This window comes from Jaculus jaculus, chromosome 17 (genome assembly GCF_020740685.1).
Source record: "Jaculus jaculus isolate mJacJac1 chromosome 17, mJacJac1.mat.Y.cur, whole genome shotgun sequence".
Classification (NCBI taxonomy): Eukaryota; Metazoa; Chordata; class Mammalia; order Rodentia; family Dipodidae; genus Jaculus; species Jaculus jaculus.
Window position 1 is genome coordinate 1,658,635 of NC_059118.1, and position 20,833 is coordinate 1,679,467.

At 39.8% G+C, this 20,833-nt stretch overlaps 1 protein-coding gene across 1 annotated transcript in view; it reads right to left on the bottom strand.

The window, feature by feature from the left end:
* The window catches only part of Topaz1 (testis and ovary specific TOPAZ 1), a 59,422-nt gene that overhangs the window by 23,771 nt on the left and 14,818 nt on the right, over positions 1 to 20,833 (bottom strand). The window contains exons 5-11 of the mRNA XM_004662014.3: positions 15,830 to 15,894; positions 11,582 to 11,721; positions 10,334 to 10,419; positions 9,093 to 9,218; positions 5,461 to 5,524; positions 1,633 to 1,784; positions 1,370 to 1,462 (exon numbers count right to left, since the gene is read on the bottom strand). Coding sequence (XP_004662071.3) covers positions 1,370 to 1,462; positions 1,633 to 1,784; positions 5,461 to 5,524; positions 9,093 to 9,218; positions 10,334 to 10,419; positions 11,582 to 11,721; positions 15,830 to 15,894 — 726 coding nt within the window. The remainder of the gene's footprint in view (positions 1 to 1,369; positions 1,463 to 1,632; positions 1,785 to 5,460; positions 5,525 to 9,092; positions 9,219 to 10,333; positions 10,420 to 11,581; positions 11,722 to 15,829; positions 15,895 to 20,833) is intronic.

The window sequence follows — 20,833 nt, forward strand, 5'->3', positions numbered from 1 at the left end:
TCTGCTCTGTGATGTCTGAAAGAATACCTGTTGGTCTCTGCATTCCATGGCCGTACCAGGAGTTTTGATCAAATAGGCCAACCATAAAACTAACCAGTGAGGGCTGGAGAGATGGCTGGGCAGTTAAGGCACTTGCCTCTGAAGTCTAAGGATCCAGGTTCAATTCCCCAGTACCTATATAGGCCAGATGCACAAGGTGGCACATGTGTCTGGAGTTTGTTTGCACTGGCCAGAGGCCCTGGCATACCCATTCTCTCTCACTCTCTGTCTGCCTCTTTTTCTCTCTCTGAAATAAATAAATAAGAAAAACTAACCTGTGAAAGAGCAAATGAGCTACCTGGCTACTGAAAACTTTATACGTACCCTTTGATGCTGCTCAAAAGCCAATGTAAATATAAGCTCTTCTCTGACAAACTAGGCAATCCCGTATGGGAGTATAAAAATCAGCTCTAAACTTCTTTCTCAGGGGTTTGGCAGACTGCTAATGTCAGCAGGAAAGACACCTTATTCTGTGATAATAATATGGTCTTATCATCCCCAAACCCTATCGTCCCAGCAGGGATGCTGAAACTGGCCTTAAACAACTTTTAGAAATGTCAGCTCCATACGAACTGTGCAGAACAACAAAGAAAACTCCAGAACACTCGATTAAGAGAAATTTTATTTAGATGGTAACTAGCATAAATTTTGCAGAGACAAGTTATTCAGTATCAGACAATTCATGAGATCCTTACTGAGATTTTCTACAACTACTATAGATGCAAGTAGCTTCTAATTCAGAAAATTTCCTGATAATAATCTAGTCAAAATGAGGCTTTCACTAATGCTAGAGTGGTTACAGTGCTGCTTCTGGAGGAAAAAAAAAAGAAAGACTGGGGGCTTTTCTTTCATCAGTCTGTTTTCAAGTGAATGGCTATGGAGGGACAAATATTAAGAACTAGTCAACAAATGTTAAAATTTTAATGTATTTTTGACAGCATTAAAAATTCTTATTTTGTTTAGTACCAAATTTAAAATTAATTCCTAGAGACTGTGTTTCTGTTTATTTTAGTCAGTTTTCTATTTACATATTGATTTATTTTTACTGTGGCCTCAAATCTTTTGGAGAAAGAGTTTCCTTTAGTTCTTTAAGGAGCAGAGATGAAGACAATTTACATATTAGATGCAGTTGCTTTAGTGCTAGGAACAGTTCACGGAGGGGAGGCTGCTCAGTTACAGAGTGTGCTATGGATTGTATTAGGAGAAAAAGAACATCTCTGAAAATAGGATTATTTTGCATCTGGAAGATGAATAAAGGGCAGATCAAGGGATATACGAAAATAGTTCTTTTTGTAATTCAATATTAGAGAATAAAGGCGAGAGAACATACCTTGCATAAAATCTCAATCAAAGCAGGCACAGCATTCCTCAACTTCATAGCAGCCACATGCTCAAATATTTTTAGTAATATTTTCAGAGCAGGCTGGATAAAATAAAAAAAAACTACACTTATTTCATGTCTTCTTTCAATATACCTTATGTTTCTCAAGTGCATATATGCTGAAAAATGTATCCTTTAAGAAGTGTTCAACAAAAATGGAAGTTTGACCACCAAATTCAAATGAAGCATGTGTACATTTTCAGGTTACTCACCAGCATTTTAGCCATTATGCTGAGGTTCACTATCTGAAATACTTCCTTCAATAAACAGTGCTTGAGTAAAGCAAGTATAAAGTCATTTAGTACTTGTAAATCAAAGTGTATCCCTGGGGGGAATTTCCTGTAGTATTCCATAAATATGTTTACTGAAAAGGAAAAAAAATATAATCATTTGCTGATTTTAAGATATCCATATTGCCTAAGTTAAAAGACTTTCTGTATTTTTTTTTTGAAAACAAAACAAAACAAAACAAAACAAAACAAAACAAAACAAAACAAAACACAGGGTCTCACTGTAGCCCAGGCTGAACTTAAACTCATGGCCATTCTCCTACTGCAGCTTCCCAAGTGTTGGGATTATAAGTGTGTGCCACCATACCCAGCTTGAGTTTTCTGTATTCAGATATTATATAAATTCATTTTCTTCAAATGAAATATTTGATGAATGAAACAAAAAAGTGAGAATGGCAGTAACAGGCTAGTGAAGATGGCTCAGTGGATATAATGCTTGCTATGCAATCTGAGTAACATAAATGCTGGAAACTTCTGTAATCCTACTGTGCCTATGCCAATAAGAAAGGTGGTGACAGAATTTCCCAGAAGCTTCTGAATGGAGGAGCAGTGACACTGAGAGAGTCCTTGCCTTGGATGAGGTGGAAAGCAAGGACCTCTACATGTTTTACATTCACAAGCACACTTGACCGATAAAAATTAAAAAAAAAAAGCAAAAAAAAAGCTGGCGATGGCTTAGTGGTTAAAGTGCTTGCCTGCGAAGCCTAAGGACTGTTCCACTCTTCAGATCCCATGTAAGCCAGATGCACAAGGTGATGCAAGTGCAAGGTCACACATGCACACAAGGTGGCACAATTATAATTATACAAGGTGGTTCAATTATAGTGGCTGAAGGCCCTGGTGCACCAATTCTCTCTCTCTCTGCTGGATTTGTATCAAAAACAATTTAAAAAAAAGCTGCCAATAACATTTGAAGTCAAGCGAGCAGGATCAGCACTAGACTGGGAGCTTACTCATGTACTACCCTTTTTTTTTTTTTGGTTTTTCGAGGTAGGGTTTCACTCTGGTCCAGGCTGACCTGGAAGTAACTCTGTAGTCTCAGGGTGGCCTTGAACTCACGGTGATCCTCCTACCTCTGCCTCCCGAGTGCTGGGATTAAAGGCGTGCGCCACCACGCCCGGCTTCATGTACTACCCTTGAAGCACCATGGCCTCCACATGTACTCTTGAGAGCCAAGCTCCCAGGGAGCCCTTCAGGTTTGTACATATGCATGTGGAACTGTAACTTGGTGGAGATGTTTTGAGACATGCTACTCATTCTTATTGCTTTAACCCCATATTAACCTTGAGAATTTTTTTAATGTTATTAGTACATATTGATATATAATAACAATATTCATTATGATATTTTGATACGTGTATATAATAAGTTTAAAAAATATTTTATTTATTTATTTGACAGAGAAAGGGGGGAGAGAGGAGAGAGACAGAGAGAGAGAGAGAGGGAGAGAAAGGGCACGCCAGGGCTTCCAGTCACTGCAAACGAACTCCAGAGCATGTGCCACCTTGTACATCTGGCTTACATGGGTCCTGGGTCCTTTGGCTTTGCAGGCAAGTATCTTAACTACTAAGCCATCTCTCCAGCCCTATATAATAAATTTTAATTATACTCATCCACATTTCCCTTTCTTGTTCATTTTTATTTATTTATTTGAGAGCAACAGACAGAGAAAGAGGCAGAGAGAGGGGGAAGGGGAGAGAGAAAGCGAGCGCACACTAGGGCCTCCAGCCATTGCAAATGAATTCCAGATGCGTGCGCCCCCTTGTGCATCTGGCTAACGTAGGTCCTGGGGAATCAAGTCTTGAACTGGGGTTCTTAGGCTTCACAGGCAAGCGCTTAACCGTTAAGCCATCTCTCCAGCCCCACATTTCCCTTTCTTAGCCCTCTCTTACTTTCATGGACCCATTTCTCTTCCCAACTTGTCAACCTTCTACTTTCATATCTACCTTTTGGTTTTGTTGTGTTTTGCTTTTGGTGACTCAATCAATTTATTAGTTACTTATAGAACATGAGTAAAAGGTTATTTACAGAAGCATGGGCAACTTCCTAGTGGCCCCACCACTGAAGAAAATGTCTGTCTTTTCCCCAGCAACCACTGACTGCTTCTAAATTCTCAAGGAGTGTAGTGTCTCATGAGCCTCTCCCCTTTTCCAAAATGGTTTTGATTTCAATTTTACAGGGTGGTAAATTATTAACTTACTTTGAGAAAGTAGTTTATGTCCAGTCAATTCCTTATTTTCCATGTAACACAAATATTTTCCAAATTTCCCTCATCATTTTACTAAAATTGGGATTATTTCACTGATCATTTTTTCTCATTCCAAAATTTCCTCAGTTATAATGTGTACATCTTAAATAAGTTGCCTTAAAAATGACTTTTGGTTTTGTGTTGTGTCTACCATGAACCTTCAGACTCCCAAGTACAGGGACTACAGCTGTGGGCTACCACATCCACCTTTGAAAATATTTTATTATTTGTCCATGTGTATGCATGTGTGCACACATGGAGGGGAGTCCTCACATGTTCACCTCATTTTAATCAGTTTTTTAATCCACTATTCTTTACTGTGCTCTCCACAAACTTCTAGGAAATCTTCCTGTCTCCAACTCTCACCTCACCATCAGTATGCTGAGATTACAGAAGCCCAGCAAAATTTCCAGTTTTATTTTTAAACATGGGGCCTGGGGATCTAACTTGGGCATTCCATGATGAACATTAAGTGCATTCTCCACTGAGCCATTCCCCAGCCCCCAAATAGATTCTTGTTTTCTTTTTTGTATTTACACAGTTGCCTATGTAACTGAGGATGACCTTGTACTTGTATTTTTGCATGTGTATGTGGTATGTATGAGTGGTTTTATGTGGGCGCATGTGTGTGTGCAGGTGCATGTGGAGGCCAGAGGTTTAGGTCAGGTTCAGGTTTCTTCTTCCATTGCTTTCTGACATTTTTTTTTTTCTTGTACTGTGTTTTATATTGTGAGCCTCAGTGATCCTCCCACCTCTGCCTCCTCAGCAGTAAGATCACAGGCATGTATCATCATGCTGTTTTTTTTTTTTGAAGTAGGGACTCATTCTACCCAGGCTGGTCTTGAACTCACATAATCCTCCAACCTCTGTCTCCTAAGTGCTGGGATAAAAGGTATTCCTGACCATGCTGGAGTTTTTACGAGGGTGCTGGGAATCTGAACTCAGGTCCTCATGTTTGTGCGGTACTGACTGAACCAACTCCCAGCCTGAATAAATTTTTTTTTTAGTTGTGAAGACTGAACCCAGGGCCTGTGCTTTTAGACAAATGCATTTCTTCTGAGCTAAATCTCTAACACCAGGATTATAATTTTTGTTTTTGGTTTTTTGAGGTAGGGTCTTGCTATATAGATCAGGCGGACCTGGAATTCATTATGTAGTCTCAGGCTGGCCTTGAACTCACAGTGATCTCCTGTCTCTGCCTCCTGAATGCTGGGATTAAAGGCATGTACCACCATGCCCAAATTAACCAAACTACCACATTTATTTTTAATATTTTCTGAAGCTAACAGAGCCACACTTAGGTAGGTATTCATTTTTCATACCTAGTTTGAAAATAAACTTTAACATTTTATGACATAATAGCACATTGTGGGAAAATCCTAACAGAGCCACACTTAGGTCATACCTAGTTTGAAAATAAATTTTAACATTTTATGACATAATAGCACATTGTGGGAAAATCAGCACATTTATAAATCAACATCATTTTAATTATTTCGTACCTGCACGCTGCAATAAGCACAGCTCATTGACACTCATATATTTCTTAAACACATCCATGCAAACCTACAAAAGTCATATAAATACTAAATTATATATTTTATAAGCATTAGAAAAATTTCTACCCTATCTTTTTGCTTATTTCAAAATTTTACAATGATTTAGAGCACTGGAATAAACAAGCTGATGTTCAGTTAACCTACAGGTTTGAAATACATACTAGATTCATTATACATTTTTAAGTTATTTAAAAAATAACTGCTAATGAGATGCTAAAGATGCTGACTGAGCACACAGAGACCCACATATACATATCATTTTAATCATGACCTGGTGACACCACAGTGCAGCAGGGAAAGAATGCATCTTCTGACTATCTGAGAAGGGGTCACATATAGCCCAGGCTGGTCTGGAACTCATTATGTAGCTAAGGATAACCTTGAACTCCTGATCCACCTGCCTCTACCTCCCAAGTACTACTAGGAGCATAGGTACGTACTACCATTCCTAGCCAAGAGTTTTTTTTTTTAAGTAAATGGTCCTGGGTCACCTAGAAGTCTACATGGAAAACAAACAAACAAACAACATATTCCAACTCTCATAAATAGAAATCAATGTTAGCTAGATTAGAGATTTATAGGAAAGGGTTAAAAAAAACTTTTAAACACCCCACTACCACACACAAAAACTCAATTTCATGATTTTGGCAACATATCTTCAGTAGGATGCTAAAAGGAAACACTACAAAAGGACAGAAAGATAAATATGGATGTATGAAATTAAAGAATTCTGTTTCTCAAAAGATATCTGTAGTGCTTATAAAATACACTAAAGAGGATGAAAAAGAAACTTACAAAGAAATAAAAAATAAGGACAACATGTATGTATAATGAAGAATCTGTACTGAGTTCTCATAGACTGTATGAGATAATCCCAGGGAATGTAGGCATACCTGGATGCTTCTAAAAAACACGCATCCAAATGTGAGCATTTTGAAAGATGCTCAACTTCACACCATCAGGAAGGCATCATTCTCCTCCACCACAATGGCTAGAGTGTTTTTTAAAAAATTTATTTATATTATTTATTTATTTGAGAGTGACAAAGAGAGAAAGAGGCACATAGAAAGACAGAATGGGTGTGCCAGGGCCTCCAGCCATTGCAAATGAACTCTAAACGTGTGTACCCCCTTGTACATCTGGGTAACGTGAGTCCTGGGGAATTGAGCCTTGAACTGAGGTCCTTAGGCTTCACAGACAAGCGCTTAATCGCTAAGCCATCTCTCCAGCCCCCCCTCCCCCTTTTTAACAGAGAGAGCAAGAGTGAGAATGCCAATGTGATTGCACTCCAGACACTTGCGCCACCTAGTAGGCACCTGTGACCTTGCACTTACCTTACCTTTGTGTGTCTGGTTTATGTGGGATCTGGAGTCAAACATGGGTCCTCAGGATTCGCAGGCAAGCGCCTTAACTGCTAAACCATCTCTACAGCCTGAGTTTTCTTTTCCTTTTTCTTTTTTTGAAACAGGGTCTCATATTGCTCATGTTGGCCTTATACTTGCTGTATAGTCAAGGTTGGACTTGATTTTCTTTTTTTAAACTTTTTTTTTTGTTCATTATTTATTTATTTATTTGAGAGTGGCAGGCATAGAGAGAAAGACAGATAGAGGGAGAGAGAGAGAATGGGCGCGCCAGGGCTTCCAGCCACTGCAAACGAACTCCAGACGTGTACGCCCCCTTGTGCATCTGGCTAACATGGGACCTGGGGAACCGAGCCTCGAACCGGGGTCTTAGGCTTCACAGGCAAGCACTTAACCGCTAAGCCATCTCTCCAGCCCTGGACTTGATTTTCTACCTCTGTCTCCCAAGTGCTGTATAGGTGTGTGCCACCATTCTGGTTGAATGGCTAAAATGAAGTTGTGGTCATTACCTTCTAAGGCTCAGGGTCCATTGCAGAAGAAGTGGCAGAATGAATGTAAGAGCCGGAGGAAAGGTAGGATTCCTTACAAATGCACTTCTCCAGACACAAAATGGCCTGGATATCCATGACCTTGCAGTGCCTGACACTACCTATACAAGACCATCATAGTAGGAGGTAAAAATGATGTCACTGAAATAAGAGAGACTGATTGAGAGGGGTATAATGTGGACAGCGGAATTCCCAAGGGGAAATTTGAGGAGGGGATTACCATGGTTTATTATATGTATGGAAGTTGTCAATAAAAAAAGAAAAAAATGAAACTGTAATCATATCTAGGATAGTTAAGGTATAATGCAACCAGAACCCTCAGCCCCTGCTTAAGTGGGTTCTGGTAAGTATGTAATGCAACCAGAACCCTCAGACCCTGCTTGAGTGGGTTCTGGAACCATCAAGTTGGAGTCTGTTTAGCTCTATCTGCTAAGCCTTGACATATGCAGATTCTGTGACCCAGAGATACCAGCTTTAAGTACGACCTACCATAATGTGTGCAGACATTCACCAAGAGACACAAGAAGAATAATGATAGTTATTAGAAGACGATAGTATCACTATTATACTATCTAAATATGGAAACTACCCAACTGCCCATCAATAGTAATGTTTATCCATAAAATTAATTTTGGTACTCATACAGTAGAATATTAACTACTTACAGAGGAGAAAGATGACACATTACCAATTATGTAAAAAATATATAAGCAGAGTGAGGTGGTATAAGCCTTTAATCCAAGAACTTGGGAGGCTGAGGTAGGAGGATCACCATGAGTTCAAGTTCAGCCTGGGTAACAGAGTAAGTTTATTGCCTCAAAAACAAAAATAATAATAAAAATATAGACATATTAAAAAAATATGGAGTGAAAGTAGGCAAGCTTGGCAATAATTCACTTGTAATCCAAGCTACTCAGGAGGTTGAAGCAGAAGGACTGCTTGAGCCCAGGAGTCCCAAGACCAGCCTGGAAAACATAGCAACACTTTATTAAAAAAAGTTAGAGGGCTGGAGAGATGGTTCAGTGGGTAAAGCACTTTCTGTACAAGCATGACAACCTGAGTCTGGATCACCAGAACCATGCAGAGCCAGACAGTAGTGTGTGCCTGGAATCCCAGCACTCCTACTATGAGTTGGGAGGTAGAGACAAGAGAATCCTAGAAGCTCATGGGCCAGTTAGTCTGGCATTCACATTGGTGAATAAGAGGTGCTGCTTCAAATAATGTAGAGTTGGGATTTTCCTCTGACTTCCACATATATACTGTGTGGTACCTGTGTACCTGCACTCACATACACACATAGTCATATACATATACAAACATAATTTTTAAAAATTGGTAAAAATAAGCCAGGCGTAATGGCACAAGCCTTTAATCCCAGCACTTGGGAGGCAGAGGTAGGAGGATTGCCATGAGTTTGAGGCTGCCCTGAGACTACATAGTAAATTCCAGATCAGCCGGAACTAGTGAGACGCTACCTCGGAAAACCAAAAAATAAAAAGTAAAAAAAAGAAAAGGTAAAAATGAAGCCAAATACAAAGAAATACAGTGTATGATTCCATTTGTAAAAAGCACAGATGAGGTGAAGATTACCCCAAGTTATGAGGACACAGTAGTAAAATGCATGACTGAGACAGGAGCGCCGTCCCCCTTGACAAATGTGTTTTACCTTTTCATCGCCTTGCTCAGGCACATGGACAAACTTGCACTGTGATCGCTCACAGCCACGCAACGTGTTAAAATGAAATTTGCAGTATCTATGGGGTATCACCAACCCTAGGGGTTTCTGGAACACCTGGAAAATCAGACAAGTTCCCTTGGTCAAGTGAGAAAACATTTGATGCTTCCTGGGTTTTAAAATAAAGACAAACCAATTTAGAGGGATTTATCAGTAAATTTCTCAATTCCTTGTCCATAAAATATTCCATCAGAATTGCTGCTACTTTGCTTCATATTTTTAAAGACTTGTTTCTAGAACACTTTTAGGATCATAGCAAATGGGAAATCACGGAACTACCCCATAGATTCCATGCCCCACACACTTTGTCTGTTTTTGTAAGTTTATATAGGTTCTTCTTCCTTAGCTGTTCTTGCCTTTCCTTTCATAAAACACTAATTCTATGACAGCATGCATTATATTTCAGATGTACTCATTAAAACAAAATTTTGGGGCTCGAGAGATGGGTTAGTGGTTAAGGCACTTGCCTGCGAAGCCTAAGGACCCATGTTCGACTCTCCAGATCCCATGTAGGCCAGACACACAGGTGACACAAGCGTGCAAGGTCTCACATGCCCACTATGTGGTACATGTGTCTGGAGTTCAGCTGCAGTGGCTGGAGGCTCTAGCGTGCCAATTTCCTCTCATAAATTGTTTTCAAAAAAATGTTTAAAAAAAAGAACAAAAATTTCCTCAGCTTTTCTGATCAGCAGGAAAAGAGAAGTGATAAAAGGCAAAGCTTTGAACATTCTCCATGAGCTGAGCACAGTGCAGCTTCCTCTTCCATCACGGGGAACTAATAATCCTGTACTTTCTGTTGCAGAGGTTTTCGCTCTTCTCGTTCAACCTTTTATGTTGCTAGCAAACATCTTCTAAGTTGCTACTTATTTTTTGCCTTTATTCCAGTCTAATCCCCATCCAAAATCTGTATGTCTGGATCTGCTTGAAGCTTCTAGTTACAATTCCCTAAGTGTAGGTTATAATTTTAAGATAGCTTATTATTATTATTATTATGCCTTTTTCATAATGGGCTTGCCAGAGTCTCTTGACGCTGTAAACAAATGTCTATTTAGCCTTATGTGGATGGCTAGAGAGTTGACTCTGGGGCCAATAGACTCTGCAAGCAATTTCCTTTAATCACAGAGCCATCTTCCTAGCCCCACAAGATAACTGTTGGAAGAGAAGAGACTTACCCCTATATTTTTTTCTCTTTTAAATATTTCACAGGTTTCCGGACTCTGCAGTGGCAGGACAGAATGTCTTCCAGGAAACCTGAAATCTGAAATGATTCAGAACAGTATAAAAATGACATGACCATGAAGCAGCCACTGTGGTACATTCCTACTCAGTTTAGACTGTGTTGCCAAGTGGGCTCCTGTGAGATATGAAGGTTTCATAACTACAGATGACTTTCTTCAAAGCCTACACAGTAGCACCAAGAACTTCATTTAAGCAACATGACGAACAGTGCAGGTATGTAATCCTTTCTAAAGGAAGGACACTGACAAGCCCAGGGCTATGGACTCAGTTGGACTGTCTGACAACTCATATTCTAAAGCCCCAATGGAACTAGGCCTAAGCCTAAGTTCTGAGACTGGGTGGCTTTATAAGAAGAGACACCAGAGAGTGCACTATTTCCTCATGGACACAAGAGAAAGGCATGTGAACTTAGCAAGAAGGTAGCCTTCTGAGAATTACAGAGAACCCTGATCAGAAACCCAACTTGCCAGAACCTTGGACTTCTAGCCTCCAGAATGGTGAGAAGTAAATCTCAATTGCTGAAGCTCCCTAGTCTGTGATGCATTGTAGCAGCCCAAGCTAAGTGAAATCGCCAACACTATGTTCTTTAGTGGTCTTTTAAAACTAAGATCTAGGGCATTTGAAAACAATCTTTCCCAAAGGCAAAATAAGTAAAAATAAAAATATCTTCTCTAAATCTTTTTGTAACCTCTGTAGTATCCAGACATAACCTGGAACAAGCTGAAGCTCTGCTGCATAGCTCTTGTAACTCAGTAACTTGCAATATGAAAGCTCAAGGCTTTTTGACACAGAACACATGGCCACTTGCTGCCACAGTACATAATTCCAGGTGGCATGAAATGAGTCCTGGAAGGTACAAAAGATTCAGGTGCCTACTATAAAGTGACTTTAGCTTTCAAATTCACTCATCAGAGCTTATTTTGTTCAGAACCTTATGAGTTATGAAAAAACCCGACACAAGTCCTACAAAAATTCAATTAAGTTATGAATAATTTAGATATTTTCTGCAGTACCACTGTCATATAAATACAGATATCTCAGAAATCATGCCATCAAGAATGCTAAGTAAAGGTGAATAAGACTTCTACACATTCTGTACTAGTTTCTATTTTCTCTTTATACTTTTGTTTTCAGTGGCCATGTCTTATGTGGTAGGGTTTTATTAAGGAATCAGGTATTACCATTTTTCCACAGCTTTGGTATTGTGTCTTCCTGATGGCCACTTAGGTTCAAAGGAGGCAGTGACGAGCACAGAGGTCTGGGGCCCAGTGCTGCTAACTGGCATTCACCAACCACAACCTCTGCATTTCTAAGATCCATACTATATGAGCAGAAAAACTAAAATCAGAATTTAAGCTTATTTTAAAAATAGCAAAACGAGACTCATGTAAATAGAAACACACCCTACTGTTATGCACAGGTCATATATTTTATTATAGATTGTGATTCTTCAATATTTCTTTTGTTTTTGTTCATTTTTTATTTATTTATTTGAGAGCAACAGACACAGAGAGAAAGACAGATAGAGGGAGAGAGAGAGAATGGGCGAGCCAGGGCTTCCAGCCATTGCAAACGAACTCCAGACGCGTGCGCCCCCTTGTGCATCTGGCTAATGTGGGACCTGTGGAACCGAGCCTGAAACCGGGGTCCTTCGGCTTCACAGGCAAGGGCTTAATCGCTAAGCCATCTCTCCAGCCCTTCTTCAATATTTCTAATAGGGTGTTCCTTTCTCTAAATAGAAGACTAATACAAATTAAGTGGTTAGGGTAGAGATATGAGTAAGGTGTGTTATGGTTTGAATGTGAAATGTGCCCACAGGCTCATGAGATTGAATTCTTGGTTCCCAGCCAGTGGCACTGTTCTGGAAGGCTGTGGAACCTGGCTGGAGGGAGTGGGTGGCTGCAGGGGCAGACCTTGAGGGATATAGCCTGGCCCTGCTTCTGCCTGAGTTCTTGCTTCCTGTCCACTGATATGTGAGGAGCCCTAGCCACACTCTACTGTCAGGAATTTCCCCACCACAATGGACTGTCCCCTTTCAAACCATGAGACAAAATAAATCTTTTCTCCCATAAGTTGCTTCTGTCAGTTTGTTTGTCACAGTGACAAGAAAAGTGAACTAACATAGGGTAGTAAGGAAAATGCTAGAGCAATCCCAGCACTAGGCAATGTGAAGCAGAAGAATCATGAGTTCGAGGCCACAGTGGATTACGTAAGACAAAATAACCTCTTCTCCAAATTACACAAAAACCCTGTAGAAAAGAGTCTCATTATGTTCCTCCTGACCTGTACTATCCGTGAACCCCTGTCCTCAAGCCACCATCCTATTTCAGCTTCTCGAGTAACAGGGACCACAGGCATGCTCTACTGTGCTTGGCTCAAAGTGATAATTTTTTGGTGGGAGGGGGGAGTTGAGGTAGGGTCTTGGTCTTGCCCAACTGACCTGGAATTCATTAAGCAGTCAGTCTCAGATAGGTCTCAAACTCACAGTGATCCTCCTACCTCTGCTTCCCAAGTATTGGGATTAAAGGCATTTGCCACCATGTTTGGCTCAGTGTTTTTGATTATGCCTGCTAAAAGGGTCAGGGAGGCACTAGCTAACATTCTAATCTAGGAAAAGCACCCACTCATTCAACTGACAGTGAGATGAAGTCAATGAAGTACAACAGACTGCCTTGTCCATGTCAATTGCCCACGGTCAACCGTGGTACAAAAATACTAAATGGAGAACTCTAGGAAAACTTGTAAGTTTTAAGCTGTTCGCTATCCTGCAGAGTGTGATGAAACCTTACCATCTTGCTTTACTCTGCAGGGGACATGAATTACCCTGTCCAGTGTGTCTACCCACTGGCTAGTCATTTAGCTACCTCTCAGCATTACATCACTTTTATTCAAGTAACCCTTACATTACTAAGACTGCATCATTATGCCTACCTTGTTATTTGCTTTACTTCTTTACATAGCCATTGCATCATCTCACATCATCACAAGAATTGTGACAGCAGTCCAGCAACTGTATTCATTCACATAATCCTTACTGTAGCATACTATTGTAATTGTTCTTTCAATATGTTGTTAAACACTTGCTGTGCCTTGGTTATAAATTAAAACTTATTATGGGGGTTGCAGAGATGGTTCAGAGGTTAAAGGAGCTTGCATGCAAAGGCTGGTGACCCAGGTTCAATTCCCCAGTATCCATGTAAAGCCAGATTCACAAAGTGGTGAATGCACCTGGAGCTTGTTTGCAGCAGCAGAAGGCCCTGGTGTGTCCATACTCACTCTCTCTGTCTCTCTCTCTCAAATAAATACAAATATTTAAAAAAAGTTACTATGAAATTTTCATAGGAAAAAGTACAGTATACCAGAGGGTTTGGTACTATCTGCATTCTTAGGTATCATAGGGGTTTTTGAAATGCAGCCCCTACTACTACATGGTATTACTACTTGGGGTTTCGGTTGTAGAGGAGTAAAATCAGAAAGAAGCAGGGCTTATAACAGCTGAAATTTAATCACATTAATGAAATTTTTTTGAGGCAAGTCCAATGACTATCCTTTTTTTGGTGGAGGGGAGGAATTGGCAAGCCAGGGCCTCCAGCCACTGCAATTGAACTCCAGACATGTGTGCCCCTTGTGCATATGAGTGACCTTGTGCTTGTGTCACCTTTGATGTCTGACTTATGTGGGACCTAGAGAGTCAAACATGGGTACTTAGGCTTCACAGGCAAATGCCTTAGCTGCTAAGCCATCTCTCCAATCCACAATAATGAAAATTTAACAAAATATTCACTTGTCTTCTCAACTTGAGATGTCATTGATCTGTGTAACCAATATTTTTCCCCAATAAAATAAAAGCAGCAACATAAGGAAACAAATCTCCCTGATGAAGAGATTATCTAGGTCAGCTCTGACTGAATGGTGACTTGAGCAGTGCTACAGTGATTGTCACTGGAGCAGAGCCAGGCTGATCACGAACCTCTGCAGATTGCAATGGTACCATTTTAGTTTATAAACAAAATGTTTTCTTAAGTTATAAAAAGTTAGCCATAGGCTGGAGAGGTGGCTTAGTGGTTAAGGCGTTTGCCTGCAAAGCCAAAGGATCCTGGTTCAATTCTCCAGGTCCCACGTAAGCCAGATGCACACAGGGGCACATGCATCTGGAGTTCCTTTGCAGTAGCTGGAGGCCCTGGCATGCCAATTCTCTCTCTCTCAAACTAACTAACTAAATATATTTTTAAAAAGTCAGCCATGTTATTTCTCCTTTTTTAAAAAAAGTCTTTATACAGTCAAGAACAATCTAATTCTTTAAAAAAATACTAATTTATTTGCACGAGCATGCCCCAGAGCCTCTTGCCAATACAAAGGAATGTCAGATATATGTACTACTTTTTGATTTTGGCTTTATGTGGGTGCTGGAGAATTGAACCCAGGTTACAAGACTTTCAAGCAAGCATGTTTAACCATGGAACAATCTTCTCAGTCCAACAACAATTTCATTCTTACCTGCCCTATCTTCATACTGTAGTTCTCAAACCTGAACATGTACCATGATGCCTTTTTGTTGAATAAAGACTGATTATCTCTCCCCTCAGTTTCTGGCTCAGTGTGTCTGAGGTAGGATCCTAGAGTTCTACTTTTGACAAGTTCCCATGTGCTGATGCTGTCCACAGCCTGAACATAAATGGACCTGAACACTTACATTCCCTGCCTGGGGGTGCCATGGCACAGCAGCTATGTGAAAATGGAGGATGGCTCCGACAGATGCATTCTAAGGGGTCCTTCACCTCTAAATTGGGTGGTATTGTATGTTCCAGTGGGTGTTCAATACTAGTCACTGAATACATGGAAAACACTTGCAAAATGTAGCTCATTTGATTCCAGACACTCTGACCTTTGTAAAAGTCACACATGTCCTGTTTTACTTACCACTACTTTTTCTTTCTTTTTGTTTGTTTTGTTTTTTGGAGGTAGGGTCTCAATCTAGCTCAGGCTGACCTGGAATTCACTAGGTAGTCTCAGGCTGGCCTTGAACTCCTGGTGATCCTCCTACCTCTGCCTCCCGAGTGCTGGGATTAAAGGCGTGCGCCACCACACCCGGCTTTATCAGTACTTTTAAATAAATAAATATTTACTCATTTACTTGCAAATAGAGAGAATGAATGGATATGCCAGAGCCTCTAGCCACTGCAAACAAACTCCAGATACATGTGCTACTTTGTGCATATGACATTACACACGTCCTGGGGAATCAAACCTGGGTCATTAGGCTTTGCAGGCAAATGCCTTACCCCTGAGCTATCTCTCTAGCCCTTATCACTATTTTTTAATGGCTCAAAAAATTTATTTTGCAGCTGGGTACATCTCACATAATTATACCACCAAATATAAATTAGGTAATTGACTATTTTAAAGTTATTAGAAACTATATTACAGACCTTTTGCAAACTTCATTAGTATCTTCTTTCTCTTCTTTAATACTTGCCTTGTCTGAAACTCTGCACTGTGAAGAGGGTGTGGTTAAATAATAAGTATTTCTGTAATACTTATTAAACTATGAGGCTTGCTAGGTCTATTGAAAATGTATTAGATATAAGGAAACAATTACATTATGACAACCCTGAAAACAATTCTCTATATAATTTAAAATCCTGAACAATGGCTTTAAACTTTCCACTGTTGCTAGTGGTGGCATGTGCCTGTAACTTCAGCAGTCAGGAGGTAGAGGCAGAGGGTCAAGAGTTCAAGGCCATCTTCAGCTATATAGCAAATTACAGATAAGGCTGGGTTATATGAGACAGGCAGGCACATTGCATGCACACACACAAGCCATTTTGGTCTGGGGATGTGGCCCAGTTGGTAGAGGGCCTGTCTAACATTCACAAGTCTTGGGTTCACTCCTCAGCACTGCATAAAGTAGGTATGGTGGTACATGCCTGTAATCTCACACTTGGTAAATACAAGTAGGAGGATCAGGAGTTCAAAGTCATCCCTGGCTATGGAGTTGAGACTAGCCTGTCCTGCATGAGACCCTGTCTCAAAAGATACACCCACACAACAAAACAAGAACAAAAATAAAATTCTACTGTTGATGAAACAATTAATATATGTTCCAGCTTTTTAATGTTTTAATTATATAGGACTTTATGTTATTGTAGGTAACTGAAGTTTTATTTCTTTTAATTCAGAAAAAGTTTTGTGTGATTTTTAGGTTAGTATGTATGGACATAAAATTTATTCTTCACTAGAAATACTTTAAACAAAGATATGCTACATAAGACATATCACAGAGTTTTAGGGGTTGTAATCATCCTGTGAAAGAAAGTTACACATGCTAGGACCTGAGAGTGTAGCTAGGTGGTAGAGCACATGTTTAGCATGGGCAAGGCTTGTGTTCAACCCATCACCAAAAGAAAAAAAAAAAAACAAACAAGCTTATTTTTACTCAATTATTAAACTTTAAAAAAATACACCCTCAAGTCACCTCAGCAGTGAAGAATTTTTAAAATATATTTATTTATTTATTAGAGAGACAAGGGGGGAGCTAGAGAGAGAGAAAGAGAGAGAGAGAGAGAGAGAGGGGAAGAATGGGCATGCCAGGGCCTCCAGCCTCTGCAAACTAACTCCAAATGTACCACCACCTTGTGCATCTGGCTTAAGTGGGTACTAGGGAAGTGAACCTGGGTCCTTAGGCTTCACATAGAACTTGGGAGGTATAGGCAGGAGGATTGGGAGTTCAAGGCCAGTCTTAGTTACACTGCAAGTTTGAGGCCAGCCTATGCTACATAAGTCTCAAAAAGCAAACAGTAGCAAATAAAAAACATTATAAAACACGAACAAATTGAATGCACTGGTGCAGCTCAGTGGTAGGGCATATGCTAAGCATGAGGTCCTGGGTTTGGTCCCCAGAACTAAAAAACAAACCACAATACCACACAGAAAAATATATCATATTCCAGACTTAAATGGCAAAATTGTAATTCCTCTTAAGTGATTTATGTATTTAAAAACTATTTTATGATATGAGCTTAAAGCACTCTTAGAATAATATATGAGCAAGCCTTCCTTACTATTTTTATATTATTATTATTTTTTGAGGTAGGGTCTCACTCTAGCCCAGGCTGGCCTTAAACTCAAAATGATCCTCCTACCTCTGGGATTAAAGGCATGAGCCACTATGCCTGACTATTTTTACTTTTAAAATAATTGAAAGGAAAGAGAAGTAAAGCAATAGTTTCATACATAAAAGTTTGAAGATGTTAGACAGCATTTGAAAACTTTGACAAATGACCTAATCAATGGTAGAGCTGGCTGGTTAATTAAAAGAAATGTGGGGCTTTAGAGATTGCTTAGTGGTTAAGGCACTTGCCTGTGAAGCCTAAGGACCACTGTTAGACTCTCCAGATCCCACATAGGCCAGATACACAAGGTGATGCAAGCGTACAAGGTTGCACATATATACAAAGTGAAGCATGGGTCTGGAGTTTGACTGCAGTGGCTTAGAGGCCCTGGTGTGCCAATTCTCTCTCATAAACAATTATTAAAAAAGATGATTAAATTTGAGGTCAATTCACCATAAGCCAAGGTTTTAGGTCTTTTAAAATTTAGGGCTACCAAATTTTTTTTTTTTTTTTTTTGGGTGGCCTCGAACTCTCGGTGATCCTCCTACCTCTGCCTCCCGAGTGCTGGGATTAAAGGCGTGCGCCACCATGCCCGGCCAAAAATATATTTTGATAGCAGCAAAAGAACATTTAAAAAGCAGAAAATGGATACACATAATTTCAAGGGCACAGAGTAGCCTAAATAGGATGCCAGAGGCAGAAACCATGAAGTATATCAATAGGCAGAAGTTCAAATATTTTCACACATCAAGAGTAAGATGTACAAAAAAGTTATTACTTTGTGTTTACCTTCTTTCTCCAGAGATAAATTTAAAAAATTTACAAATTTATTTGAGGGGGATGGAGGAAGTTTTTATGTATGTATGTAGGGGTGGGGTGGTGTGGTGTGGGGTGGAGTGTGTGTGTGTGTGTGTATATGGAGAGAGAGAGAGAAGAATATAAATGAATGAGAATATGGGCATGTCAGGGCCTCCAGCCACTGCATGCCCCACCTTGTGCATCTGGCTTACATAGGTACTGGGGATTTGAGATTGGGTCCTTATGCTTTGCAGGCAAGCATCTTAACCACTAAGCCATCTCTCTGCCCCTAAAATAGATTTTAATTTGATAATAATATTTAAAATATAATTAACCTACATGAAAAAATCATAGCAAAAGAAAATATATACAAGAAAAGTCTTAATCTTGAAACGATGACTTCTGTATAAATAATTCATAACTCAAATATTATATAGAAATAGATGTATTTAGGAGCTGGGCATGGTAGCCCACACCTTTAATCCCAGCACTCGAGAGGCAGATGTAGCAGGATCGCTGTGAGTATGAGACCACCCCGGAACTACATAGTGAATTATGGTAGCCTGGGCTACAGCGAAATCCTACCTCGAAAAACCAAACCAAACCAAACCAACCAAACAAAAAAGGGATATATTTGACAAAATAAAACTACATGGAATTCTGCAAGGTAGCACTAAGAATTCTAACCAAGTCACAGTCAATGAAAACCAGCAGAGGACATGACAACACATTACAAAGAGCATGTTCCTTTATGATGAGTTACCACAATGAAAACAACTGACAATTCAAAATGCACCAAAGACCTTAATGCAAGGCTGGAAACTCTGAAGCGACTACAAAAAGGGGGAAGCACTTCAAGGTGAGGTGGAGGACTCCAGTGGCCCAGAAAGACATCAAGAACTGGCAAATGGGACTGTGAGAAACTGCAAAGCTTCTGTGCAGCCTTTTAAGACACAACAGTGAAGAGACACCTGTCCCGTGGAGGGAGAACATCCTCCCCAGCTAGTCACTGGATGCAGGCTGAGAGGACTCAAAAAAATTACAACACCATGCACACACATGTTCCCATACACACTAGAAGTTGCAGAGGAATAGGCAAAGAATATTAATATAAATTTATAGACAAAGAGACGAAGGGGACTAGTTGTGAAAAACGGGATTCAGCAGCAGTGGGAGGGGATGAGAAGGCAATGGGGATTAATATGACCAAAATACATTACATACGTGTATGAAATTGCCAATGCAAGAGAATATAAACAAGCTCATACAATGGGAATAGCTTTGAAACATGCTAGAAGATGCTTAACTAGATTCACGACAGAAATGCAATTTTTTTAAGATTAAAAGTGATTTGTGAAAATAAGCAGACAGACGAACATTTTAAAGACTTAATGAGGTAATGCACATGGGGATCAAACAACTCTCTCATCAGAGTGCTTGGAGTGTAAGTCCTAACCACCTCCACATGCAGCAGTGTGACAATTCTACTTCTCGGACTTAATCCACAAATGTTTACTCACATGCAAAGTGCCTTATGTTTGCGAATGGATACTGCAGAATATTTAAATAGAAATAAAATATCTATTAATAGTGGTACTTATTCAAGTATATTCACACAGTTGTTACATAACTGTAAAAACAGCATCACTACATATTCAAAAAGAAAAGTCTTTGTTATATATTAAACAAAAAGTAAAGTAAGATATGAATGGTAAGCTACATTAGCATAAAGTTAAAAAGAATACGACATAGGTCTACTGTGAGAAATGGCACAGTCTCACCTATTAGGCTTATCTTTCTGTAGAAAACTGTAAGCTCTGGATAAAATATTTTAAAATCCTCCAGAGAAACAAAATGCAGAGCCTGGAAGAAAGCCTACATACATAGAATAGCACTGGGTAACTGTTGTTTTTACGGCTTTAATCCCAAAGGCAAACTCCCTTTGGAACAACTTTGAGAGGCCAAAAATTTGTACTACTGAAACAACACTTAGGGGCAAAGTCAGAAACTGGAGAGTGAGGCTGAAAATCCTGGGGGTGGGGGTGGGAGTGGAGGTGTGGGAAGCCTAAGAGATGAAGCCATGTAACCTAATCATAAGCTTGGCTCTAATCAGGCTGGTGTCTGAACCACACCTAAGGGAGAGAGACTCCAAAGAGTCCAGCTAAGACTATAAAAACTAAACATGGATATTCAAGGATATGCCAACTAATAAATAAAATAAAAAATCTTAAACATAGATTTCAACTGTCTCCTACTGCCAGGGAATAATGCAGAGGCTCAGCAAGTTCAATCTAGGTATGCAACACAGTGAGTAATCCCACAGAAATGAAAACTTATATCTGGGCATTTACAGCCAGCAGCTTTATTTGTAATCTCCCCATAATGGAAACAATCCAGATGCTCATCAATAAATGCACAGCCCACAATATGGAGTATTGCTGAAGAGTCAAAGGAGCTGATTACTGACACATGCAACAGAAAGAATGAATAGTTCCCTGGGTGAAAAAAAATCTGAGATTAAAA